This window comes from Akebia trifoliata, chromosome 11, assembly GCF_017979445.1.
Source record: "Akebia trifoliata isolate Shusen 1 chromosome 11, ASM1797944v1, whole genome shotgun sequence".
Lineage (NCBI taxonomy): Eukaryota > Viridiplantae > Streptophyta > Magnoliopsida > Ranunculales > Lardizabalaceae > Akebia > Akebia trifoliata.
The window spans coordinates 2048857-2076702 of record NC_141385.1 but is presented as its reverse complement, the minus strand read 5'-3'; the positions used below and the strand labels follow the sequence as shown (position 1 = coordinate 2076702).

Genomic DNA, 27846 nt, shown 5'->3' with positions numbered 1-27846 from the left:
ACGGTTAGGATCCTCTCCAAAGTTTGTTGAGTAACAAATCAACGCATCAATTTGAATTTTATGACGTAGATCTCCACTCAAAGATTTGCTGGATAAAAATCTTGATAAAGTAAGGTTCCCTTGGAGTTGTCAAAACTCCAAGGGAGTTTTTTATTAATAAAATTGCAACATGTGGTACAACATTAATAATAAGAAAAGGCTCAAAAGTTCATACTCGGAGGAATAGAGCTCGTTAACATGGAAATTATCAACGAGTAACACATGTCTTCAAAGAGTTCTCGCAAGCTTGAGCCTTCTCCTAAACTTGTGAAATGGGGAAATTGTAGAGGATAAAAATGTCTATCTTAGGCTGCCATGTGTCACCCTTTGATCAAGATGAGATTTTCACTCCCCAACTGATCTATATAGATATGGGTCATAGGGAACTATGTTGTACAGATAAAGGTTTAAGATCAACTCAAATCCCGAAAAGTCAGGAAAACCTCCATTGAACGAAAAATCTATAAATATGCTCAACCTACCATAAAAGGAAGCCAAAAGGATTCCATGCACTTTCATTATAAATAAGAGCCTCAAATAAGAAAAAATAAAAAAGGTACAAACATTCCAACACTACGCTCTAAGTCACCTACTTTATCTATCAATTTTACTGACTTAAGAATTAGAGAGTCTGCGGTGCAGGCACCTAGTAGGTACTGCTTAAAATAGGTTGGATTCAATTGGATTTGAATACATCCAAATCCTATTTTTATTCAGATTTGTATCCAATCCAATTCATATCTCATTAGCTAAAACCATATCTGAACCAGTTTCCTTTCACTAAATCCGGATTTGACTCGATCGAAATACTTTATTCGGGTCGATTGGGTTTGGATGACTTCAATCCATTCAACTTTTTTTTTTTTTTTTACCATATTTCTTTTTCAATTATTATATTATTCTATTTTACTATTATAATTCTTTTATTTTATAAGAATTCATGTTATATTAAAATAGTACAGAAAAGATATATTGAAAAACATAAAAATATAATTTTCAAAGCAATATATCATGCCCATATTCAGACAAATATAAACATGGATCTGTATCTAACTCAGATCATGGGACATCAACCCATATTCAACCTATTTTTCTATTCTGGTCTAGTCCAAGGGTCCATACCCACTAATTTCGAATTCCAAAAAAAATCTGATCCCATTTCATGCCCTACTAACATTAAATCGAACGCCTAAGCCAAAAATTACTTCACCAATAAATGTATTCTTGAAAAAATTAATTTCACTGTTTAATTGTGAGTCATGCTGGAGTGATTTTAAAATTGACATTGTTTCACACTTTGCTAATGTGGAGGTGCACACATAACCGTTGATGATTTTTACATGTATCTCGATGAAAAGCATCTATGATTTCATACACACATCAAGTCAACAAACTGTGATAGGACATCAATTTTAATGTCACTCCAATTTTTCCTTTGACTACAAGTAGGAAAAAAAATGCACATATTTATGGGGATGTAAAGTTGAGTATCCCGATAACAAAATCTATGATTGTAACACCTATCATGTATGGGGGCGTGTGTCACTGGGGGGTGGTGTCAAAAAAATACCGCTATTGGGAGAATACGCCATTGAATAATGATAAATGCACACAGTAAATCATACATAATTTGAATGTGGCTAACATAGTCAAAGCACAAACCCGCAAATCTTTTCCTTGTGTATTTTGAAGAAAAATATATGTTTTTATGCCCTTGCTACGTCAACCACATATTACTTATTGTGTGCATTCATCACAATTCTACGCCATTATGAGACAAGAAATTGAAGATGGGGACGTTTCTATCATTTTCATTATACTCTCTTACAAAACGGGTGAGTTACCATTTTGTGAGCTGAAAATGTATTATTTACATTCCGACTACTTACTTATTTTAATTACCAAAACGTGAATGACTCCGTTTTCTTTAGAAAAAAATTCAGATGAGTAACGAACTCAACTGTTTTAAGTGACAATTTCACAAGTTTAACGTGACAATTAAAATGAACAGTGAGCCGAAACCGTAGATTCGTCAATATTTGATCACTATTTTGTAAATCTCCCAAACCAAACAGGGGAGGTTACGGTGCCGATGAAGAAGCCATCAAGGGTCCAACGTACTTCACACGTTTACTAGTACTCTGAGTTGTTTCCCACATCATAACTTTAATCACCAGTACAAAACTGACACGTACATCCACCCAATCCTTCCAAGTCCACCAGATACATCTAAAGTCCAACCAATCCTTGAGCATTTTCCTTCGATATTTCACTTCTGTCCCCATCTCTTTTTCATCATTTATGAAGAGAGAGAGAGAGAGAGAGAGAGACCGCTTGACTTTGACTCTTTCAAATGTTGAGTCTTCCTGGTCTTCTCAAGATAATTTCACACCCATTGATTCATCTTCATCAATCCATACTACTAAAACCTTCACATTTACATCCTTGCAATCCAAATAGGCCCAAAAACAAACAATGGGTTTTTTCTTCAAATTTCTCCTATTACTTTGTTCCATCCTCATTCATGGTGGTCTCACCACTGCCCAAACCTCCCCACCTACCTTTGTATACAACTTCTGTCAAGGAGCTAATTACACTAATAGTAGCCAATTTCGTATTAATCTCAATCCACTACTCTCTTCTTTATCTTCTAATACCACACCCACAAACCAATTTTACAACACCACCAAAGGCCAAAACCCTCCTGATAAAGCATATGGCCTTTTCCTTTGTAGAGGAGATGTTACAGCTGATGTGTGTAAGAATTGTGTGGACACAGCAAGCAAAGAAATCACTCAACGTTGTCCAACACAGAAAGAGCCAATTATATGGTACGATGAGTGCATGTTAAGGTACTCCAATCGATCCATCGTCTCCACTATGCAAGACCAACCGACTCTCTATATGTGGAATATGAACAACGTATCAAACCCAAATCAGTTTAATTCAATACTGAACGAGTTGATGGATGGGCTAGTAAGAAGAGCTGCAAATGGGTCTTCTACTCTTAAATTTGCAACTCAAGAAGCAAACGTTACTAACTTTCAGAAAATACATGGGCTGGTGCAGTGCACACCAGATTTATCTAAATTTGATTGCAACAGATGCTTATCAGGTGCTGTGAGTCAGATTCCAAATTGTTGTAATGGGAAACAAGGTGGAAGAGTAATTCAACCAAGTTGTTATTTGAGGTACGAGATATATCCTTTCTATCAACCACCACCCCCACCTCCACCTCCTCCAGCTTCTCCTCCACCATTGTCGCTATTGTCACCACCATCGCCATTAACAAATACAACCACCACAAAAGGTAATTATGCTCTTGATCTTGCTATTTAATTAGGGATATAATTTCTTTTTTTCTTTTTTTCTTTTTTTTTATTTATTTATTATAACAGCTCGTTAATTTCAATTTGATTTTGGGTATGTATGATCAATTTAAATGTTCCCTAATTTTATGGGTGTTTTATTACCAAATCATTATGGAAAGATTGGTAATTATCAAACCTAAGAAATAAAAAAATCAAACCTCTAAATTTTTTGTATAGGCTTTTTTTTTTTTAACTTTATAACTTCTGCCTTAGAAAAAATAATAACTTAAATAGGGTTTTCAACTTTGAGATTTTTTTAACCTGTTTTCTTCTGAAAATAAGTTTGAAGATTAGAGACTTAGGCTATGTTTGATTAGAGAGAAGTGGAGAGAAAAGAAACTCATTAAGAGAAGAAAAGATAAACTCAATTTCTCTCCATCATGTTTGGATTGATAGGAGAAAACTTGAGACAACTTTGAAATTTTAAAATATCTTAAAAGAGATCTAAGGTCAGAGTTCAAATTATAAAATATTTTAAGAGGTTTCTCTCCTGTTTTGGAGAAAAAGAAAACTCAGCTTTTTTTGTCTCCTTTTCACTCCAATTCTTTTCTCTTCTCTCCCCACTTAACAATCCAAACAAAAGAAATGGAGAGAAACTCATTTATTTTCTCTTCTCTACTCTCCATTTCTCTCAATCCAAACACAACGTTAGTGATGAGGATTTCCCCCTTATTTTTGAATTAAAAATCAAAAGTTTTTATAAAGTTTTGAGGCCAAATTGAAAACAATGGATTGAAAATGATGTTTCTAAAAAGTAATTTATCTGTCCGCTTCCACCTTAAGATTATATTTATTTGAACCTTTGAATCCCAAGAACAAGATAAGAATTTTGAAGGAGAAGAGAAGGGAACTGTGTCTACGAGAGATGAAGGTGAGGGATTCGGGCGAGGTTGAAAATGAAGATGAGATTTAATATATTAAAATAATTTAAAGTTATAGAGCAAGCTAGGAGATGCGTGGTTATGGGACTTCAAAATATTGGTTTCAAGAAAAAAATTAAGAGCTCTAAAAATTGTGTTGTTTTCCATAATTTCTCCTAATTCTTTTAAAGTTAAAAATTACCTTTGAAAAGATTGTTCCAAGTATCCCCCCCCCCCCCCCCCCCGGCCACACACCCACACACACACACAAAATCCACACATTTAAAACTCTTCTCCCTATTTATAGGTTTATCCATTTCCTTAATCCCCCTTTGCCACCTCTTATCTTTTCATCTCCTTTCCTCAAATCGTGGGGATTATTTAACAAAGAAATCCTTATAAAATGGGAAGCAGTCTCCTTTGGAAAAAAGAATGTGTGATCTAGGTAAAAAGGATGATATCTGATCCAATAATAAAAACCGGTTGATCCAAATCGTTCAATTAATTTCTATTTTAATTATATAAAAAAAATCAAGAACCTAAGTGTTGATAGAAAAATAAGAAAAGATGTCATCTATCGAATTGAGGAATTTATTTATTTATTTTTTTTTTTGTTTATTATGATTAAAATTTAAAGAATTCAAGGTGTGGCATAAATAAATTCTAGGGTGCATAGCCAAAAAGCCTATTTAAATAAACAATTAAAAGAAAAGTGATATGTCAACTCTCAAAGGAATATGGAAGGCAGTCGTCTAGCTTTTTGGCTTACCATATGTGAAGGTGACAGTCGGCACTATTGGTCAAAAAGTTTAATCTTTTTAACTATTAACTTTATAAAAAAAATTTCCATATAGATTTATGGCAACGGAAAAAGGTGCCATTTTTCTTTTAATTCTCAGAAAACATTTCATTTGTACGGTAACTTGTGTGGTTTTTTTTTTTTTTTTCAAAAATGCATTCACTTCATCTTCTTTAGTAAATATTTTATAAATTTCAACATCATCCCTCCTGACCATTTTTAGATTTTAAGGAAAAGAAAGAACCCTCCATTCTCACTCAAAAAGCCACCACATAATTATTGGAATCATAAAAAAAAATTCGATTATGAGGAACGACCAACATTTTGTTAATGTCTCTGTATCTTATTGGTGGAAAGAAGAATATAACATCACATGTCTCCTTGCACCCCCCAACAAAAATATGTATTTTTCTAAAGATGGGGTGCAAGGGACTTCTTATGATCTGCAAGTGGTCACTCCCCAATATGAACAAGAACATCCTCATTAAAAAACCAATACAACTTTTACGTTATTTTAGAGTTGTGTAAAGTGTTTTTTTAATGAGTCAACAAATAATGTTGGGATTTTTCTTGTGTAATGATTTTCTAACTCAACTCTAACATACTAAATCAAAAACTCACTGACATCTCACGTGCAATAACAGTATATTTTCCCTCGGGATACACAACTGCACATCCCAATAAAAATGTGCAGTGTGTATCCCAAGGGAAAAAATCAACGATTCCTACACATGCCATGTCAATGAGTTTTTGAGTTATTCTGTTAGGTTGACTTAGAAAATCAGCATTCATTTTTCTTTACTCCTAATTGTTCACTTAGTTTTTTCTTACTTATGGTAGCCAATTTATGTTTTAATTTTGTGTTCAAGAATCTAATGGGGCTTAATTGCAAAATTTAGTCCTGGACACAATCTAACTCTTTAGCTTGTATTTTTTTTTTCCTTTTATAAATTTGCTTATGCTATGAAGTCTTATTTTCTTATAAATAAATATTACGAGAACGTCGAACATAGATAAAAAAATTTATCACTACATGAAAAAAAGGTAAATTCGACACCCAGGTCTGTCGAATTTTCTTGAATTTAGTCAAATTCGACTGACCTTGATGTCTAATTTACCCCTTTTTCACGTAGTGGATTATTGAATGCTATATCATTTTATTTTTATTTTTATTTTTAATTATCAATACCTGTATGACATCCATGGATTTATTGGATTAGCATTTTCTTAAGTTGCATAACAAACTTATGTCATTTCTTTAATCTACTTTCAAAATTTGATATTCAACATTGTGGGTTACGTACCCAAAACTGATCTTCGTTGTGCAGGAAAGGGAAAGGCTTCATCCCGAACTATTGTGATTATAGTTGTTTCGTCAGCCATTCCACTAGTAATACTTGCCACCATCGTCATACGCTTTTGGTCACGAAAGAGAAGGCCTCCAACAAAGGAAAAAGTTGATAGTAAGTAACCATTGTTCTTCATTTAATCTATTGGCACGACATTGATCTTGAAATCCGATGCAACTACTTATGTCTCCAGGAAACTATAGAGGCATAAACAAGTTGATCGTCAAATTAGTTCCTACAGGCATGTATGATTGTCGAGAAAACATTGTCATGAAAATTCATTTTCTCAAGGACTCGGTTCTAGTTAAATGAATTTTCAAAGAGTATGTCTCTTTGTTTGACTGCAGGTGTGAAAATGGGCAGTCAAATGCACATTTTCAACCCTTATGGGAAAATGGCTTTCTTGGGAAGACTTGCAATCAAATTCACTATGAACTGCATTTCCCTGAAAATCCATTTTTACACCTGTTTAGTTGCGAAATCATGCAGACCCTACGACAAGCTTGATTTTTTTTTTTTATCTTGATAAAAATTAATAATTGGACAAGCCTGGGTCAGGTGGAACCCCCACCAAATAACTATAAGTGAATGAAAATAAGAAAAATAAACTATGATGGTGCCAACTACTTAACAAAGATGGCAAGGCTTGTGCAGTGTTGATAACATGACTTGGACTAAAAAACTAATAATAATGATTTTCTGACGCTCCTCTCTGACACATGGCCCGTGACATGGCATGTGCTAGAATCATAGATTATTTTCCTCGGAATACATAACTGCACATATTTATGGGGATGTACATCTGTGTATCCTGAGAGAAAACAATTTATGGTTCTTGCCCATGCCACAGCAGGGCAGCAGGGGGCGTGTCTCCTATCTCTCATGTACATTCAGAAAGTGTCAACTAGTTAGTTAGTATTACGCCTTAATTACTATTATCATTAAAAACAGACTTACCCAGTGACAACACCAATCTTGAATCTACCCACTTGCTTTAAATTGGTAAAGTATGCATGAGTTGATACTAGTCAACCTAGCTAGGTTTAAAACCCACCTTCACCCGAGTAACTAATCTAATTAAAAACAAGCTTACCTGGTGGCAACACTAAATTATAAATATAGAACTTCGACCTTGGGTTTTCTAGTTGAGAAAGAAAATAGATTTTAAAGAGAGGAGGAAACAGTTAATTTTACTCTGTAACCTTTACTTGATATAGTGAAAAAGATTGATCTCCTCCAACTCGTAAATCTTTGTGTTTGTGTTTTCTTCTTTATTGTGCATTTTATGCTCTTGTTGATTTCTGCAACAATAACTCCATTCGAATTTTTCAAGAAAATAACCTTGAATTCAATCAACAAGGTCCATAGACGACCTTTAAAACTATGGATCTAACTCCCCAAGTTTCAAATGATGGAAGAACAGGCCAACTTTCATAGATTTACTATTGTTTGTGAAATCTTTACCCATTTGATTCACATTTCTATTATTGTTAATTACCTTGGCAAAGATGTGGAGGAGATAACAGATGTGGAATCTTTGCAATATGACTTTGATATAATAGAAGCTGCTACAAACAACTTCTCTGATGCTAATAAGCTTGGTGAAGGTGGATTCGGTCCTGTATACAAGGTAATTATTATCATACCACACTATAATTTTGCATAAACCTCAAATATTTTGGATTCAAAACTTAGAATTAATATCTTGAAGGAGGTTGTAAATATCATTTTGAAGCAAATTATGAACTTTATTCTATTTTATTCAGATTATTGTGATATGTTCTCAGGGTATGCTATCTAATGGACAAGAAATAGCTGTGAAGAGACTCTCTAAAAACTCTGGACAAGGTGAAGTACAATTTAAAAATGAGGTTGTGTTAGTGGCCAAACTTCAACACAGGAATCTTGTTAGGCTCCTAGGTTTCTGCATCAAAGAAGAAGAGAAGCTTTTGATCTACGAGTTCATGCCCAACACAAGCCTCGATCACTTTCTCTTTGGTTTGTCTCCAATGCTCCATCTATTTTGAACTTCATGCTACTGTGAGAAAGGGGGATGAAGATCTCCGCACTAACATTCTTTTTAACAACCTCCCATACAAATCTTTTTCTTAAATATCCCAAAAATGCGATCCTTCTATTGTGTTTCAGTGTTAAACAGCAATGATCTTATTATCATTGTGTGATGGAATTTTAATAAGCATGATAAAGTCTCAAAAAACTATTTATAAAAATCCTCACACAATAACAAGAAAATTATTGCTTTGTATCTTTTAATAATCAAGGTATTGGAGATTGCTTACAAACGACAATTACTATATACTTTTAGACCTAACACGGTTTTTTGTTTTGATGAATTATAGATCCAATAAAACAGACATATTTGAAGTGGGAAATGCGTTACAAAATTGTAGAAGGGATTGCTCGAGGGTTACTCTATCTTCATCAAGATTCTCGACATACAATCATTCATCGAGATCTCAAAGTGAGCAATATTTTGTTAGATGCGGAGATGAACCCAAAAATTTCAGATTTTGGCATGGCAAGGCTTGTTGTAGTGGATCAAACTCAAGGCAATACCAGTAACATTGTCGGAACATAGTGAGTACTAAATTTCATTTCTAAGCTCAATTAAGTGACTCCTGATATCAAGTATGTGAAACTAATTAAATAAAATCTTAAAGCTTGCCATCTCAATTGATTTTAATATTGGTGATGCAGTGGGTATATGCCGCCAGAGTATGCGATGCGTGGGCAGTTCTCAGTGAAGTCGGACGTTTATAGTTTTGGTGTATTGCTTTTGGAGATTGTGACCGGCCGAAAAAACAGTAGTTTTTATCAATCAGAGTGTGCTGAGGATCTTCTAAGCTATGTGAGTAAAACTATTTGATTTTAATTTTCTTTTTCATTCCATCGACTAAGTCAGGAAATCCATACTACGTAAAAGAAAGAGTATCTTGATTTAAAGAACTTGGATTTATCTTTAATATATATGCCGAGTTATTGTAGGCATGGAGACACTGGAATGAAGGAACAGCTTTAGAGTTGATGGATCCAACTTTGAAGGATTCTTTTTCGAGAAGCGAAGTGATTAGATGCATCCACATTGCGCTATTATGTGTTCAAGATGATGTTGCAGACAGACCCACCATGGCAAGTGTGATTCTTATGCTTAGTAGCTATTCTATCACTCTCGCATTACCTTCATCACCTGCATTTTTCGCACATAGTAGAATGGTGTCCGATATGACTTCGAAGGAGCTTGAATCACGATCAACTCAGCCCGACCAACATACAAGTAACTCAACACCTTCTGTGAACGAAATGTCAATAACTGAGCTATATCCCCGATAATAGCAAACAGAAGTACTTGTTCAGTTAAAAATAACTTGTGCTTTAAGACATTAACTAGGTTTTGTAACAGCCATTTAAGTCGATAAGTGAGCTTGAGTTATATGTACTGGGAGAACGTCTGAACTTCATTGCAGCCAATGCAAGGAAGATCTTCAGAAACTTGGCCATAAGTAGCACTTTTCTCTTCCCATAAACAATTATCTTTTTGAAGACTATGGCAATGTGTGTTGTAAACATTCAAGGATAAAGGATCCTTTTATTTTATATATCAACAAATAATAAGTGTTGTGTGCGTATGTTTTTCTCAATTTGAAAATGGACTTTGGGAACAATATGAAGAATGGGTTGGCCCTATCTTTAGCGGACCTAAGCACACACTCTAGCTATTGGATTCGAGCATTTCTTCATTATTGACAGGTCACTCCTCGCCCTTAAGAGTTCAATAGCTGAAGGCTGATGGGCTCCAAGCCTAACAATGGACCCTAGAAAGTGTGATATGTAGCAAGAAAGCCTTGGACCGGCCGGGGTTTGTAATATTAATTGAATAAATAGTCTACTTGATTCATGTTCAAGTGTGTGTTAAAAACTTGGTGGCATCCTGACTGACCTTGTTGCACATTGCAAAACTTTCATGGGTTCAACGGTGCAACCGTAGAGACAAGTCTTGTCCTAAGAAAGTGTGGAGAAACCCTAAATTAGCAACAACAACAACAAAATCATCTTTAAAGGTGAACCACATTCTTCTCATAATGTCAATGTCGGCCTCTAATTAACAATACTCATTTTAATTTAGCCTTTCATTGCAGTTGAATTCTATTGAACAGTGATGACAAGTGGATCCTAAAGTTCCCCCTAAAGTAGTTATATTTTTTCAATTGCTCGGTCACTTTGAATAGGTTCCTTACCCTTGATCACTTCATGTCTCTGGGGGAATAATTCAACAAGGGAAAGCTTTGGAAAAAATGGGTAAAATTTGGCAAAGTTAGGAATACAGTGAAGAAAAAAAAATTAATTGAATTTTATTAATTATAAAAAATACATATAAAATATGCATCCCCTGTGATAAGAGAGATATAACCCACAGAATTCTTTGTTACAGCCAGGAAGAAAAAAAAAACGCTAAACAGAATTGGAAGGTGTCTATCCTCTACCAACAAAAGATAGTCAAAGATTTACTATATTTCAATGAAATAGTAGATAAAATCCATGAGCACTTATTTGCACTAAAGAGACACATAACCCCCCTTCACTGGCTTCTACAACACAATCACAGGTGAAAGCCCATTTGAAGTCTTCCGTCTCATTCAATGTAAAGGAGATGATATTGGTAACATTGCACCAGTTACATCGACATGGCAAGCTGAGATAATTAAGTTGATGAAAAATATTCCGTCAAATGCTGCCTTTGGTCACTTCAGCATTATTCTTTGAGAAATACCCTAAGGAAGATCCGTATAGGTTACAAGTTTGATTCTTTCCACCCTTTGGGTGAGAAGGTGTTGTTGAGTACGGGATTCGCCTGCTCCCAAGTATTACTTAAGCCCTTTCTAACAGGTCACCTTTTGGGATAGATGGTGGATCCTAATGTATTTTATTTTTGGGACAATGACTTGTGAAGGACTCTTTATTGAGAATATGCAATGAATGGTCCCCTAATAAATAATACGGACCATCTAAATCCTACTGCATAAAGTATTAACTTACTAAAATTCTTTTGAAGATTCTTTGAAAACTAATACCTAAAATACCCTTTTAACAACTTTACAAATTGGTTTTATCTAAAAATATTTCTATGAAAAATAAAAAATAAATATTTTTATTTATTAAAAGTTATTTATAAATTCAATATAATTTTATTTGACTCATTTAGGTCGACTTGTTCATTTTTTGAGTTGAGTCAATTCAATGAACATTCAAATCGAGTTTTAAAATTATGTTTTAATTAAAGAAAAGTATTTATATATTTTAATAAATCTAACATACATAAATCAAATCAGTTTGATGGTGATAATAACCATACTCATTTCCATCATCATCACTGTTGTAGTCATCATTATCTATGTGTAGGGCTTAAAAAGGGTTGGATTTGGGCTGGATATGTGTACCCATATCCAAAATTTTAATTCGAGTCCAAATTTAGACTCGGATCCTAATAGTTCAAACCATATCCAATTTTTTTTTTTTTAACTTTCATTAAACCCATATCCGGATCCGATCTACCCGAATTAATTGATTGAAGCCGATCAAGTCGGATAATTTCAAACCATTACAAAGTAATTTATAAAAAATGTGGCTTAAATGTGATTTGAACTCAAGACCCCTCCCCTTTTGAAAAAAAACTTTGACCACTACACCTAGTACTCATTGGTTGATGAATGATAGATTAAAAAATATAAAAATATAACATACAACATACAAAATAATATATAATTCAAATATAGGTAGATATAGGGATGGATCCATATCCGACTCGAGTCAAAGGACATCAACCCATATTTTAATTCGGATATGTTTGAAGAAATCAAATCCACTAAAAATCAAACTTGGATCACTTAGATTTTGGATAAAATCCAACCCATCTTAAGCTTTATCTATGTGCGTTAAAGATTACTAGTTTTGAGAAGAGTAAACAAGAATTTTTTGTCATTTATATCTCGTTTGTCATTATTATGTAAGAGATGCCCATAATCAAGGGGCATGTCATTAATTTTAAAACATAGGAGTACCAAAAATATTCTCAAATAAACATATTTTTTTAAACATCAAAAATTGTTGAAAGGGTAATTACTATATTTTTCGCTTCAAAAATCATTTTTAGACTAATATTTGATAATAAAAAAAATACTAAAGGGTGATTTTTTTTTTGGAAGGGGCTTTTTGGTACAAATTTTCAAGAAATAGGTCTTTTACAGTATTGTCTCTTTATTTTTTTTCAATTGATCGGTTGCTTTGATTAGGATCCTCACTCTTGATCAACTCATCTCTCAGATTTGTTTTTGTAAAAAAAAAAAAATTTGCTTCCTTTGTAAGCATAGTGACAAAGTCAAAATTGGGGAATAATTCAGTAAGAGAAAACTTCGGAAAAATGGGCAGAGTCAGGGAAACAAAGAAAAAAATTTAAGAATTAAATTTTATTAATAATAAAAAAATATATATAAAAGTAAGTAAAATATGGATCACGAAGAAAAATGGAGTTCTAACAAGAAAAATCCGATTCTTCATCAAAACCCAAAAGTTCTAACATGGAGTTCTAGATCTAGTCTCAGTAGATCATCCTTTCTTTAAATACGAAAGCAAAAGATCTGAAACCAAAAAATCCCAAAACCCTGAATTTGTTCTCTGTTTGAGAGATTATAATACGAAATCAAATAAAAAACCAAGAAAAAAAATTTTGAAGCTGGAGAATAAACGCAGAAGAAACTCACCTCCTGAGTCCTGATTGATGGAAAGGCACGATCCTCTTTCGGTTCAAAATCCCCCTTGAAGAACCCTAGATTTCTAACTATAGAAATAAAGTCCTAATTTGATGTGTTCGATGGAAGATAAAAATCGGGGACAGGATTGATAATTGTTTTGTTTCATGAAGGACATACTTGTCCCATTAAAAAATGAAAGCTCCAAGAGCGTTAATAGTTTCCTTCAAAGTCACAACTTCTTCCTCCTCTGGCTAATGGGTTCCGCTTTCAAACCACTATTCAGTTTTCTAAAATACTACTCATACTCTTCTTGCAAATTAAATTCGATATGTGAAAAATCCGAGTTCTATTCTATTTCAGATTGCAAAATCAAATATACGTAAAATGATAATATGTGGCATATACTTTATATGGGTATTATACTTTTTATACAAAAAATTCGAGAATCAAAAATTCAATAATATAATTACGCTCCTATATATTATTTTCTTTTCTGCATATATTTTATATGTGTACTTGTTAAGTGAAGTGCTCCCCTAACAATAATAAGTGGTAGGGTGACCAAAATTCAAAGCATCCAAGGGAAAAAAAATTAGAACTGAAATCAAATATTTTTGGAACAAAATTAAAAGAAAAAGGATTTAGGACCTTTTCTATTATTCTTCAAGTGAATTACAAGGAGCATGTTAACATTAGCCAAAAAATTATGATGATTTTGTAATTTTATATAAAGAAAATTATTATTATTATTATTACCACCACTATTATTATTTGTTATAATTGTAATTAATTATAGATTGGTATTTTTATTATTATTAGGGTTAGGATTCGGTAACCCATGAAAAATGACTAATGAAAAAATAAATAATCTCAACCATTTAAATACAAAATCCAACAGTTAAGATTTATCTTTGAGATAAGTATCTATGAGATGGGTGTTATGGGGATATGTATAAATCTCGATCGTTGGATTTTTTTATTTTTATTTTTATTTTTTTGTTTACACAGTAGAGATCATGTGTTTTATCACGAGTTATTATTATTATTAATATTAATATTATTATTATTATTATTATTATTAAAATATTATTTTAGGATCGTCATAAGTGGATAGAGTGAGAGAATCATGAGAAATGGTTTGAGAATTGTTTCTGATTCTCAATGATTTTGATTTCTAATAACGAAAAAAATCAAATGGATAATTTCAACCAAACGATGTATCAGAATCTAGAATCCAAACCAAACACCCCCCAAGTTTGTTACTATAACTTTATGAGTCATGCTAGCATGATTAGGGTAGTAGATTTCAAATCTTACTAAGAGTCGTTAGGCCCACATGGATTATCAAATTGATAATCCAACACAGCCTTCTAAATTTTATGGAAAAAATCATATTAAAAAGAAAAAGAAAATCTTTTTTAAGTTTGATCCAAGGTGTTAAAAATAGATGGCTATTGAACTCTCAAATTTAAAACTAAAATTCAACTTTGAAACTAACCTTTTTTCAAAGTTCTTTAAATTTTGTCCTCTATAAACTTGTAGCATCATATCATGATGTTTTTGGATGCCACAAATTGATGTGGTTAGGATCTTCTCTAAGGTTTGTTGAGTAACAAATCAACACATCAATTTGAATTTTATGACATGGATTTCCACTCAAAGGTTTTCTAGGTAAAAAACTTGATAAAATAAGGTTCCCTTGGAGTTGTCAAAACTCCAAGGGATTTTTTTTTAATAAAATTGCAACATGTGGTACAACATTAATAATAAGAAAATGCTCAAAAGTTCATACTTGGAGGAGTAGAGCTCGTTAACATGGAAATAATCAACAAGTAACACGTGTCTTCAAAGAGTTCTTGCAAGCTTGAGCCTTCTCCTAAACTTGCGAAAAGGGGAAATTGTAAAGGATAAAAATGTCTATCCTAGGTTGCCATGTGTCACTCTTTGATCAAAATGAGATTTTCACTCGCCAGCTGATCTATATAAATTAGTGTCGTAGGGAAGTATGTTGTACGAATAAAGGTTTAAGATCAACTCAAATGCCGAAAAGTCAGGGAAAACCTCCATTGAACGAAAATCTATAAATATGCTCAACCTACCATAAAAAGAGGCCAAAAGGATTCCATGTACTTCCATTATAAATAAGAACCTCAAATAAGAAAAAAACAATGTAAAAACATTCGAACCCTACACTCTAAGTCACCTACTTTTTCTATCATTTTTACTGACTTAAGCATCAAAGAGTCTGCGGTGCAGGCATCTAGTAGGTACTGCTTAAAAGAGGTTGGGTTCAACTGGATCTAAGTACATCCATATCCAATTTTTATTCAGATCTATATCTAAATCCAATTCATATCTCATTAGCTAAAACCATATCTGAACCAATTTCCTTTCACTAAATCCAGATTTGACCCGATGGAAATATTTGATTCGGGTCGATTGGATTTGGATGACTTCAATCCGTTCAACTTTTTTTTTTTTTTGTCATATTTCTTTTTCAATTAATATATTATTCTATTTTACTATTATAATTCTTTTATTTTATAAGAATTCATGTTATAGAAAGGTAGTACAGAAAAGATATATTGAAAAACATAAAAATATAATTTTCATAGCAATATATCATTTGAATCTAGACAGATATAGGGATGGATCCGTATCTAACTCCGATCATAGGATATCAATCCATATTCAACCCATTTTTCTATTCTGGTCTACTCCAAGGGTCCATACCCACTAATTTCGAATTCTGAATAAAATCTGATCCCATTTCATGCCCTACTAACTTTAGATCGAACGCCTAAGCCAAAAATTACTTTACCAATAAATGTATTCTTGAAAATTGAATTTCACTATTTAGTTGTGAGTCATGCTGGAGTGATTTTAAAATTGACATTGTTTCACACTTTGCTAATGTGGAGGTGCACACATAACCGTTGATGATTTTCACATGTATCTCAATGAAAAGCATTTATAGTTTCATACACACATCAAGTCAACAAAGTGTGACGGGACATCAATTTTAATGTCACTCCAATTTTTCCTTTGACTACAAGTAGGAAAAAAATACACATATTTATGGGGATGTAGAGTTGTGTATCTGGAGAATAAAATCTTTGATTATAGCACCTATCATGTATGGGGCGTGTGTCAAAGGGGGCGTCAGAAAATCAGGACTGATAAATGCACAGGGTAAATCATACGTAGTTTGAATGTGGTTAACATAGCATGAGCAAAAAATCACATATCTTTTCCTTGTGTATTTCGAAGAAAAATATATATATTTTTATGCCCTTCCTACATCAACCCCATGTTATTTACCGTGTGCATTCATCACAACTCTACGCCATTATGAGATGGGGATATTTCTATCATTTTCATTATACTCTCTTACAAAACGGGTGAGTTACCATTTTGTGAGCTGAAAATGTATTATTTACATTCCGACTACTTACTTATTTTAATTACCAACACGTGAATGACCCCGTTTTCTTTAGAAAAAAAATCAGATGGGTAACGATCTCAACTGTTTTAAAGTGACAATTTCACAAGGTTAATGTGACAATTAAAATGAACAGTGAGCCGGAACCGTAGATTCGTCAAAATTTGATCACTATTTTGTAAATCTCCCAAACCAAACACGGGAGGTTACGGTGCCGATGAAGAAGCCATCAAGGGTCCAACGTACTTCACACGTTTACCAGTTCTCTGAGTTGTTTCCCACATCATAACTTTAATCACCAGTACAAAACTGACACGTACATCCAACCAATCCTTCCAAGTCCACCAGATACATCCAAAGTCCAACCAATCCTTGAGCATTTTCCTTCGATATTTCACTTCTGTCCCCATCTCTTTTTCATCATGTATGAGAGAGAGAGAGAGCTTGACTTTGATTCTTCCAGAGAGAGAGAGAGCTTGACTTTGACTCTTCCAAATGTTGAGTCTTCCTGGTCTTCTCAAGATAATTTCACACCCATTGATTCATCTTCATCAATCCATACTACTAAAACCTTCACATTTACATCCTTTCAATCCAAATTGGCCCAAAAACAAACAATGGGTTTTTTCTTCAAATTTCTCTTATTTCTTTGCTCCATCGTCATTCATGGTGGTCTCACAATTGCCCAAACCCCACCCACCTTTCTATACAACTTCTGTGAAGGAGCTAATTACACTAATAATAGCCAATTTCGTTTTAATCTCAACCCACTACTCTCTTCTTTATCTTCTAATGCCACACCCAATATTCATTTTTTCAACACCACTATAGGCCAAAACCCTCCTGATAAAGCATATGGCCTTTTCCTTTGTAGAGGAGATGTTACAGCTGATGTGTGTAAGAATTGTGTGGACACAGCAAGCAAAGAAATCACTCAACGTTGTCCAACACAGAAAGAGCCAATTGTAGGGTATGATGAGTGCATGTTAAGGTACTCCAATCGATCCATCTTCTCCACTATGCAAGACAATCCGACTCTCTTTATGTGGAATACAAACAACTTATCAAACCCAAATCAGTTTAATTCAATACTGAACGGTTGATGGATGGGCTTGTAACAAGAGCTGCAAATGGGTCTTCTACTCTTAAATTTGCAACTCAAGAAGCAGACGTTACTAACTTTCAGAAAATATATGGGCTGGTGCAGTGCACACCAGATTTATCTCAATTTGATTGCGACAGATGCTTAAGAGTTGCTGTGAATAAGATTCCTACTTGTTGTGATGGAAAACAAGGTGGGAGAGTTATTCAACCAAGTTGTTATTTGAGGTACGAGATTAGTCCTTTCTATCAATCTCCACCACCTCCGCCACCATCGCCATCACCACCACCACCAACTTCGCCATTAACAAATACGACTATCACAACAGGTAAGTGTGCAGTACTTGATCTTGCTACTTAATTAGGCATACAATTTTTTTTTCTTTACTATACATCTTGTTTTTATTATAAATGCTAGATTAATTTCAATTTGATTTTCACTAAATTGTAAGGGTATTTCACTAAATCATGCATGAAGATTAGTTAATTATGGAACCTAAAAAAAAGTAAACCACTAGATTTCTTATATTATTATTTTTTTTAAATTAATAATTTAATCTGGTTGATTCAAATCGTTCAATTAATTTCTATTTTAATTATAAAACAAGTCAAGAACCTAAGTGTTGATAGAAAAAAAAAAAGATGTTATCTATCAAATTGAGGAATTATTATTATTATTTTTTTTTTTTTTGTTTATTATGCTTAAAATTTAAAGAATTCCAGGGTGTACTTTAAAAAGAATTCTAGGGTGCATAGCTAAAAAGCCTATTTAAACAAACAATTAAAAGACGAGTGATATTTCAACTCTGAAATATTACTTAGTCCGACTTTGAAGCAGACGGCTCGCTTCAGAATGTAAAGAAGCACTCCTCGTTACATGACACATGGCGTTTTGAATTTATTTCATACTTACATTTCTGAAAATTTTGAAACTACCTCTTTTTCTAAAATACCACGTGTAATCTAATGAAGAGGGTTTCTTTAAATTTTGAAGCCCGCTGTCAGCTTCAAAGTTTTTTCCACAGTAGAGAGAGGATACTTTCTTGAGGATGATGGTATCATCGTCCTAGAGTTTGGCTGACGGCCACTCTTTCCAGCAAGAGTAACGTGTCTCGAAGGTGACAGTCGGCACTATTGGTCAAAAGTTGAGGTGCTGATTGATTCAATTTCTTAAAACTGATGTCAGCTTCTGCTGTCAGAATCTGCTGTCAGAATCTGAAAAGCTGAAAAACTTGTTTGATAAAGCTTTTTAAAATTGTTGTGCTGTTGACTAGAATCTAATAATTACTGTTTGATACAGCTTCTAAAATCTGATGTAGTAGGGTAAAATGACCAGAATACCCTTAAGGTTGATAATGCAACCAAAATGCATAAAAATTACCAGAATACCCCTATACATATATAATTACACTAAATATATATAAATATAATAAAATTATATAAAAAATTAAAAAAATAATTATTTTAATTTTAAAATATTTATAATTCTAAAAAAAATTATAGAAAAATTTATAATTCTATAAAAATTTCGGCAACATCTCCTCTTAAAAATAGACATAAAATTTTTCTGATAAACAAAATACCCGCATAATACACAATCAAACATAATGTACATAGAATGCATCAAAAATTATTAAAATACCCCTATAAATATATAATTACACTAAATATAGATAAATATAATAAAATTCTGTAAAAATTTCGACAGCATCTCCTCTTGAGCCTCCCCCACCATCTTCAGACACAACAGCGCTAACAGGGACTAGATTATGGAACCTAGAAGTAATCATGTTTCTTTTGAGGGGTTTTCTTGGGATTCTCAAGTGAGTACTTAGAATCCCAGATGCATAGATTGATGAAGAGTGGTGGTTGAGTAAGAGAAAAATTGCTAACAAAAAAATTTCTAAAAGGCGTTAATCGATGCAATTTCTAACAAAAATTGCTTGTTTCTAACAAAAATTTCTAAAATGAGTTAATCGATTTCAATCGATGCAATTTCTAACAAAAAAATTTCTAAAAGGCGTTAATCAACAACAATCATTCACAAAAATTTCTAACAAAAATTTATTTTAATAAAAATGATTCAAAAAATTACAACCCTAACAGAAAATTTTCTGTTAATATGCAATTTCGTCAACAAAGAGATAGTGAAATCGATGAGAGAGAGAGCTCACAGAGATGAATGGTGTCGATCGACGGTGGGTTTTTCAAGCCGGTGGGTTTCGTTTGACCGAAGCTAACGTCGTCGTCGATGGGTTTCGTTTGAACTAAGATACTGTCGTCGTCGTTGTCGTCAAAGGGTTAGATCGGTGCTTCGGTGGTCGTCGTCGTCAATGAGATCGGTCGGCTGGTCGTCGTCTTCAATGAATCAGTCGACTGTAGAAATCAAAGAGTGAAGTGTGAACGAGGTTAAAATCGCGGACAGTGATGTAAATTTTAAAAAAGTCAAAGGGCATAATAGTCATTTCACATCATTGCGTTTTAACGCTGTTGTGCAAAGCTCCTCCCATCCACTTTTCAAAACAGCGATAAAAATTGGAAATTTGAGTTAAAAATATCAAAACGCCGCGTTTTGACACAAACGCCGGTAAAATTGCGTTTTGAAGCACAATCAATGCCCCCTTAATCTTTTTAATTATTAATTTAGAAGAAGAAAAAATTCTATATGTTAATGCAACGTAAAAAAGTATCATTTTTTTTAAATACTCGAAAACATTTCTTATATACAGTAACTTGTGCTTTTTTTTTCTTTTTTTTTTTTACAAAAATGCATCCACTTCCGCTTTTTTATTAAATCTTTTATAAATTCCATCGTCATCCCTCCTAACCATTTTTAGATTTTATGAAAGAAAGAACTCTTCATTCTCACTCGAAAATCCATTAAATAAGTATTGGAATCATAAATAATAAAAAATTGGTTGTGAGGAACGACCAACATCTTGTTGATCTTAGTGAATCTCGTGTTTCATCCATAATCTATTGATCTCTCTCTTTTATTGGATGAAAGAAGAATATAACTTCACATATCTCCTAGCACACTTCAACAAAAATATGTGTTTTTCTAAAGAAGGGGTGCAAAGGACAACTTGTGATCGGCAAGTAGTCACTCCCCAATATGAACAAGAACATCCTCATTAAATAACCAATACAACTTTTAAGTTATTTTAGATTTGTGTAAAGTCACTTTTCTTATCTTTTTTGCTTCTCACTTTTGTGTAAAGTGTGTTTTAAGGGTGTCAACAAACACTAATTTGAGCCTTAAAACACTTTTGAATGGTAGAAAACAAGAAACGAGCTCATAATCATCGTTCCTTAATGCCACCCAAATAATGTTGGGATTTTTCTTGTGTAATGATTTTCTAACCCAACTCTGACATACAAAATCAAAAACTCACTGACGTCTCACGTGCAATAACAATATATTTTCCCTTGGGATACACAACTGCACATCCCAATAAAAATGTGCAGTTGTATATCCTGAGGGAAAAAATCAACAGTTCCTACACATGCCACGATCAATGAGTTTTTGAGTTATTCTGCCAGGTTGACTTAGAAAATCAGCATTCATTTTTCTTTACTCCTAATTGTTCACTTAGTTTTTTCTTACTTATGGTAGCCAATTTATGATTTAGTTTTGTGTTCAAGAATCTAATAGGGCTTAACTGCAAAATTTAGTCCTGGACACAATGTAACTCTTTAGCTTGTATTTGTTTTTTTCCTTCAATAAATTTGCATACATTGTGGAGTCTTATTTTCTTAAATATTACAAGAACGTTGAACATAGACAAAAACATTTTATCACTACATGAAAAAGGGGTAGATTCGACGCCAAGATCTATCGAATTTTCTTGAATTTAGTCAAATTCAACCGACCTTGACGTCTAATTTACCCCTTTTTCATGTAGTGGATTATTGAATGCTATATCATTTTATTTTTATTTTTATTTTTAATTATCAATACTGGTATGACGTCCATGGATTTATTGGATTAGCATTTTCTTAAGTTGCATAACAAACTTATGTCATTTCTTTAATCTAGTTTCAAAATTTGATATTCAACATTGTGGGTTACATACCCAAAACTGATCTTCATTGTGCAGGAAAGGGAAAGGCTTCATCCCGAACTATTGTGATTATAGTTGTTTCTTCAGCCATTCCACTAGTAATACTTGCCACCATTGTCATATGCTTTTGTTCACGAAAGAGAAGGCCTCCAACAGAGCCACAAGTTGATAGTAAGTAACCATTGTTCTTCATTTAATCTATTGGCACGACATTGATCTTGAAATCCGATGCAACTACATATGTCTCCAGGAAACTATAGAGGCATAAACAAGTTGATAGTCAAATTAGTCCCTACAGGCATGTATGATTGTCGAGAAAACATTGTCATGAAAATTCATTTTCTCAAGGACTCGGTTCTAGTTAAATGAATTTTCAAAGAGTATGTCTCTTTGTTTGACTGCAGATGTGAAAATGGGCAGTCAAATGCACATTTTCAACCTTTATGGGAAAATGGCTTTCTTGCGAAGACTTGCAATCAAATTCACTATGAGCAGCATTTTTACACCTGTTTAGTTGCGAAATCTTGCAGACCCTAATCTACGGCAAGCTTGATTTTTTTTTTTATCTCAATAAAACTTAAAAATCGGACAAGCCTGGGTCAGGTGGAACCATAAGTGAATGAAAATACGAAAAATAAAATATGAAGGTGCCAACTACTTAACAAAGATGGCAAAGCTTGTGGAGTGTTGATAACATGACTTGGACTAAAAAACTAATAATAATGATTTTCTGACGCTCCCCTCTTACACACGCACCCTGACGTGGCATGTGCTATAACCATAGATTCTTTTTCTCAGAATACATAACTGCACATATTTATGGGGATGTACAGCTGTGTATCCCGAGGGAAAACAATTTATGATTCTAACCCATGCCACATCAGGGGGCATGTCTCCTATCTCTCATGTGCATTCAGAAAGTGCCAGCTAGTTAGTTAGTAAATCACACCTGAATTACTAGTGTCATTAAAAATAGACTTATCCAGTGACAACACCAATCTGGAATCTACCCACTTGCTTTAAATTGGTAAGGTATGCATGAGTTGATACTAGTCAACCTAGCTAGGTTTAAAACCCACCTTCACCCGAGTAACTAATCTAATTAAAAACAAGCTTACCTGGTGGCAACACTAAATTATAAATATACAACTTCGACCTAGGATTTTCTAAGTGAGAAAGAAAATAGATTTTAAAGAGAGGAGGAAACAGTTAATTTTACTCTGCAACCTTTACTTGATATAGTGAAAAAGATTGATCTCCTCCAACTTGTAAATCTGTGTTTGTGTTTTCTTCTTTATTGTGCATTTTATGCTCTTGTTGATTTCTGCAACAATAACTCCATTCGAATTTTTAAAGAAAATAACCTTGAATTCAATCAACAAGGTCCATAGACGAGCTTTAAAACTATGGATCAGACTCCCCAAGTTTCAACTGATGGAAGAACAGACCAACTTTCATAGATTTACTGTTGTTTGTGAAGTCTTTACCCATTTGATTCACATTTCTATTATTGTTAATTACCTTGGCAAAGATGTGGAGGAGATAACAGATGTGGAATCTTTGCAATATGGCTTTGATACAATAGAAGCTGCTACGAACAACTTCTCTGATGCTAATAAGCTTGGTGAAGGTGGATTCGGTCCTGTTTACAAGGTTATTATTATCATACCACACTATAATTTTGCATAAACTTCAAATATTTTGGATTCAAAACTTATAATTAATATCTTGAAGGAGGTTGTAAATATCATTTTGAAGCAAATTATGAACTTTATTCTATTTTATTCAGATTATTGTGATATGTTCTCAGGGTAGGCTATCTAATGGACAAGAAATAGCTGTGAAGAGACTCTCTAAAACCTCTGGACAAGGTGAAGTAGAATTTAAAAATGAGGTGGTGTTAGTGGCCAAACTTCAACACAGGAATCTTGTTAGGCTCCTAGGTTTCTGCATCAAAGAAGAAGAGAAGCTTTTGATCTACGAGTTCATGCCCAACACAAGCCTCGATCACTTTCTCTTTGGTTTGTCTCCAATGCTCCATCTATTTTGAACTTCGTGCTACTGTGAGAAAGCAGGATGAAGATCTCCGCGCTAACATTCTTTTTAACAACCTCCCATACAATTATTTTTCTTAAATATCCGTAAAATGCCATCCTTCTATTGTGTTTCAGTGTTAAACAGCAATGATCTTATTATCATTGTGTGATGGAATTTTAATAAGCATGATAAAGTCTCAAAAAACTATTTATAAAAATCCTCACATAATAACAAGAAAATTATTGCTTTGTATCTTTTAATAATCAAGGTATTGGAGATTGCTTACAAACGACAATTACTATATACTTTTAGACCTAACACGGTTTGTCGTTTTGATGAATTATAGATCCAATAAAACAGACATATTTGAAGTGGGAAATGCGTTACAAAATTGTAGAAGGGATTGCTCGAGGGTTACTCTATCTTCATCAAGATTCTCGACATACAATCATTCATCGAGATCTCAAAGTGAGCAATATTTTGTTAGATGCGGAGATGAACCCAAAAATTTCAGATTTTGGCACGGCAAGGCTTGTTGTAGTGGATCAAACTCAAGGCAATACCAGTAACGTTGTCGGAACATAGTGAGTACTAAATTTCATCTCTAAGCTCAATTAAGTGACTCCTGATATCAAGTATGTGAAACTAATTAAATAAAATCTTAAAGCTTGCTATCTCAATTGATTTTAATATTGGTGATGCAGTGGGTATATGCCGCCAGAGTATGCGATGCATGGGCAGTTCTCAATGAAGTCAGATGTTTATAGTTTTGGTGTATTGCTTCTGGAGATTGTGACCGGCCGAAAAAACAGTAGTTTTTATCAATCAGAGTGTGCTGAGGACCTTCTAAGCTATGTGAGTATGACCATTTGATTTTAATTTTCTTTTTTATTCCATCGACTAAGTCAGGAAATCCATACTACGTAAAAGAAAGAGATCTTGATTTAAAGAACTTGGATTTATCTTTAATATATATGCCGAGTTATTGTAGGCATGGAGACACTGGAATGAAGGAACAGCTTTAGAGTTGATGGATCCAACTTTGAAGGATTCTTTTTCGAGAAACGAAGTGATTAGATGCATCCACATTGCGCTATTATGTGTTCAAGATGATGTTGCAGACAGACCCACCATGGCAAGTGTGGTTCTTATGCTTAGTAGCTATTCTATCACTCTCGCATTACCTTCATCACCTGCATTTTTCGCACATAGTAGAATGGTGTCCAATATGACTTCGAAGGAGCTTGAATCACGATCAACTCAGCCCAACCAACATACAGGTAACTCAACACCTTCTGTGAATGAAATGTCAATAACTGAACTATATCCCCGATAATCACAAACAGAAGTACTTGTTCAATTAAAAATAACTTGTGCTTTAAGACATTAACTAGGTTTTGTAATGGCCATTTAAGTCGATAAGTGAGCTTGAGTTATATGTATTGGGAGAATGTTTGAACTTCATTGCAGCCATTGCAAGGAAGTTCTTCAGAAACTTGGCCATAAGTAGCACTTTTCTCTTCCCAAAAACAATTTTCTTTTTGAAGACTATGGCAATGTGTGTTGTAAACATTCAAGGATGAAGGATCCTTTTATTTTATATATCAACAAATAATAAGTGTTGTGTGCGTATGTTTCTCTCATTTTGAAAATGAGCTTTGGGAACTATATGAAGAATGGGTCGGCCCTATCTTTAGCGGACCTAAACACACACTCTAGCTATTGGATTCGAGCATTTCTTCATTATTGACAGGTCACTCCTCGCCCTCAGAGTTCAATAACTGAAGGCAGATGGGCTCCAAGCCTAACAATGGACCCTAGAAAGTGTGATATGTAGTGAGAAAGGCTTGGGCCGGCCGGGGTTTGTAATATTAATTGAATGAATTGTCTACTTGATTCATGTTTAAGTGTGTTAAAAATTTGGTGTAATCCTACCTTACTCTGTTGCGTTGCGAAACTTTCATAGGTGTAGAGACGATTCTTGTCCTAAAAAGGTGTGGAGAAGCCCAAAATTAGCAACAACAAAAAAAAAATCATCTTTAATGGTGAACCACATTCTTCTCATAATGTCAATGTTAGCCTCTAATTAACAATACTCATTTTAATTTAGCCATTCATTGCAGTTGAATTCTAGTAAACAGTGATGACAAGTGGATCCTAAAGTTCCCTCTAAAGTAGTTATATTTTTTCAATTGATCGGTCACTTTGAATAGGTTCCTAACCCTTGCTCACTTCATATCTCTTGGGGAATTATTCAGCAAGGGAAAGCTTTGGAAAAAATGGGTAAAATTTGGCAAAGTTAGCAATACAATGAAAAAAATTAATTAATTAAATTTTATTAATTATAAAAAAATAAAAAACATGCATCCCCTGTGATAAGAGAGATTCAACCCGCAGAATTCTATGTCACAGCCAGGAAGAAAAAAAGACGCAAAACAGAATTGGAAGGTGTCTATCCTCTACTAACAGAAGATAGTCAAACATTTACTATATTTCAATGAAATGGTAGGTAAAATCCATGAGCACTTATTTCCACCAAAGAGACACATAACCCCCCCATCTCACGAGTCTCTATCGTCTCTTCTCCCATCTCTACTCAAAGAGATGAAGAGCTCGTCAGCCAAATCAATCCAGCTTTCTTCTTCTCTGTCTCTCTTACTCTTTATCTATAAACCCACAAAAGCAAACTACATCTAACACATGTTCAGACTCATCTAAATTCACTAACACCTCCACCTACCATACTAATCTCAACCATCTCCTTTCTCTAACCACGAAAGGCCCCCCTCACTGGCTTCTACAACTCAACACGATCACAGGTGAAAACCCATATGAAGTCTTCGGTCTCATTCAATGTAAAGGAGATGATATTGGTAACATTGCACCTGTTGCTTCAACATGGCAAGCTGAGATAATTAAGTTGATGAAAAATATTCCGTCAAATGCTGCCTTTGGCACTACTTCAAAGTTCGAACTAGATGTTTGCGACCGGAGAGGTTAGTTTTAGAAACTATGAGACAACTTATGGGCTTGTGCACTTGAACAAGGAATTTGTCTAGAGAGAATTGTGATGCTTTCCTTAAGAGTGTTATATGGAACATTTCATCTTGTTGCATGGGAAAGAAGGAGGGTAAGTTCTTGACATGGGTTGTGAGTCATGAGGTTTGAGATAATACCCATTATTAATTCTTTCATGGAGCTTTGAGAGCTGAAACATCTGTTTTAATTATTCACTCATCCATCTTGGCATTCAAATCTATAAGACACTCAATGATAAGTTTGGGGGCCCAACGCAGAATCAATTGGCAATGAGGGAAGAGGCCTAGGAGCTTATTAGGAGAGAGACAAGGCAATGAGTGTCCGATGTGCAACTAAACTCAACACTCAATTTATGAACATATTTATAACCTTGACCAGCTAACATTTCACTTCCATCAAATGTAGCTACTGCAATCATATTAAATTTTCATTTAAATTTGATTTGGATGCGTTCATTAATTTCCATTTCTTCCCCTTTTAAAATTTGTTTACTCATTCATATTGGCATCCTTATCTCTACTACAATCAATCTTCAAATGAACAAATATGTTGCATCTCGGTTGCCTAACATTCAACTCCATACCATTTAGCTACTGCAATCTTATTAATTTTCATTTTAATTTGATTGGACTGTGTTGGACACATGGCACTTTAGAAGTGCACCTCTAGTTCAACAATTCAGCTATAATTTTATGTTTTGGTTTCTTAATTCTGTAGAGATTCTCAAATTGAATGTCATAAAGTTAAGAAGGTAGGAAAGCTTTGGCCAAGGTCTTAACACTGGCATCAAACGCTAAATACTTTTATTTAATTATAAAATTATTATTAATTTAAATTTATACCTTTTAATAGTCTTAAAATTTTATATTTTCCAACACATTTTCATGGACTTAGCCCATTGTTGAATAGCATCTATGCAGGAAGTTATCCTATTGTGAGTTTGAATTCTATTTGAACCACACAAAAAAAAAAAACACG

General features: G+C 33.7%; 2 protein-coding genes and 1 long non-coding RNA gene across 4 annotated transcripts in view; 2 read left to right on the top strand and 1 right to left on the bottom strand.

The window, feature by feature from the left end:
- LOC147390263 (cysteine-rich receptor-like protein kinase 10) overlaps positions 1–10077 on the top strand; it is a 56864-nt gene extending 46787 nt beyond the window's left edge. The window contains exons 1-7 of one of the 2 annotated variants that reach the window (XM_086457563.1): positions 2343–3349; positions 6398–6532; positions 7927–8048; positions 8206–8416; positions 8779–9016; positions 9137–9287; positions 9425–10077. In XM_086457563.1, coding sequence (XP_086313689.1) covers positions 2515–3349; positions 6398–6532; positions 7927–8048; positions 8206–8416; positions 8779–9016; positions 9137–9287; positions 9425–9769 — 2037 coding nt within the window. In that variant the 5' untranslated portion in view covers positions 2343–2514 and the 3' untranslated portion in view covers positions 9770–10077. Of the gene's footprint in view, positions 1–2342; positions 3350–6397; positions 6533–7926; positions 8049–8205; positions 8417–8778; positions 9017–9136; positions 9288–9424 lie in introns of those variants that run through there. The other variant, XM_086457564.1, reaches the window with a different exon arrangement.
- A 686-nt stretch (positions 10078–10763) lies between these two features.
- On the bottom strand, positions 10764–13589 carry LOC147390262 (uncharacterized). The gene is made up of 2 exons (XR_015182578.1): positions 13195–13589; positions 10764–11208 (listed from the first exon to the last, which is right to left on the bottom strand). It is a non-coding gene; the product is annotated as an uncharacterized LOC147390262 (long non-coding RNA).
- Positions 13590–17094: 3505 nt separating this feature from the next.
- Positions 17095–25461, top strand: LOC147390261 (cysteine-rich receptor-like protein kinase 25). Its single transcript, XM_086457567.1, is given in 8 exon segments — positions 17095–17719; positions 17722–18057; positions 21829–21963; positions 23324–23445; positions 23603–23813; positions 24176–24413; positions 24534–24684; positions 24821–25461. Coding segments are annotated over 8 exon segments (2013 nt in total). The 5' UTR covers positions 17095–17244; the 3' UTR covers positions 25166–25461.
- Positions 25462–27846: the final 2385 nt, after the last annotated feature.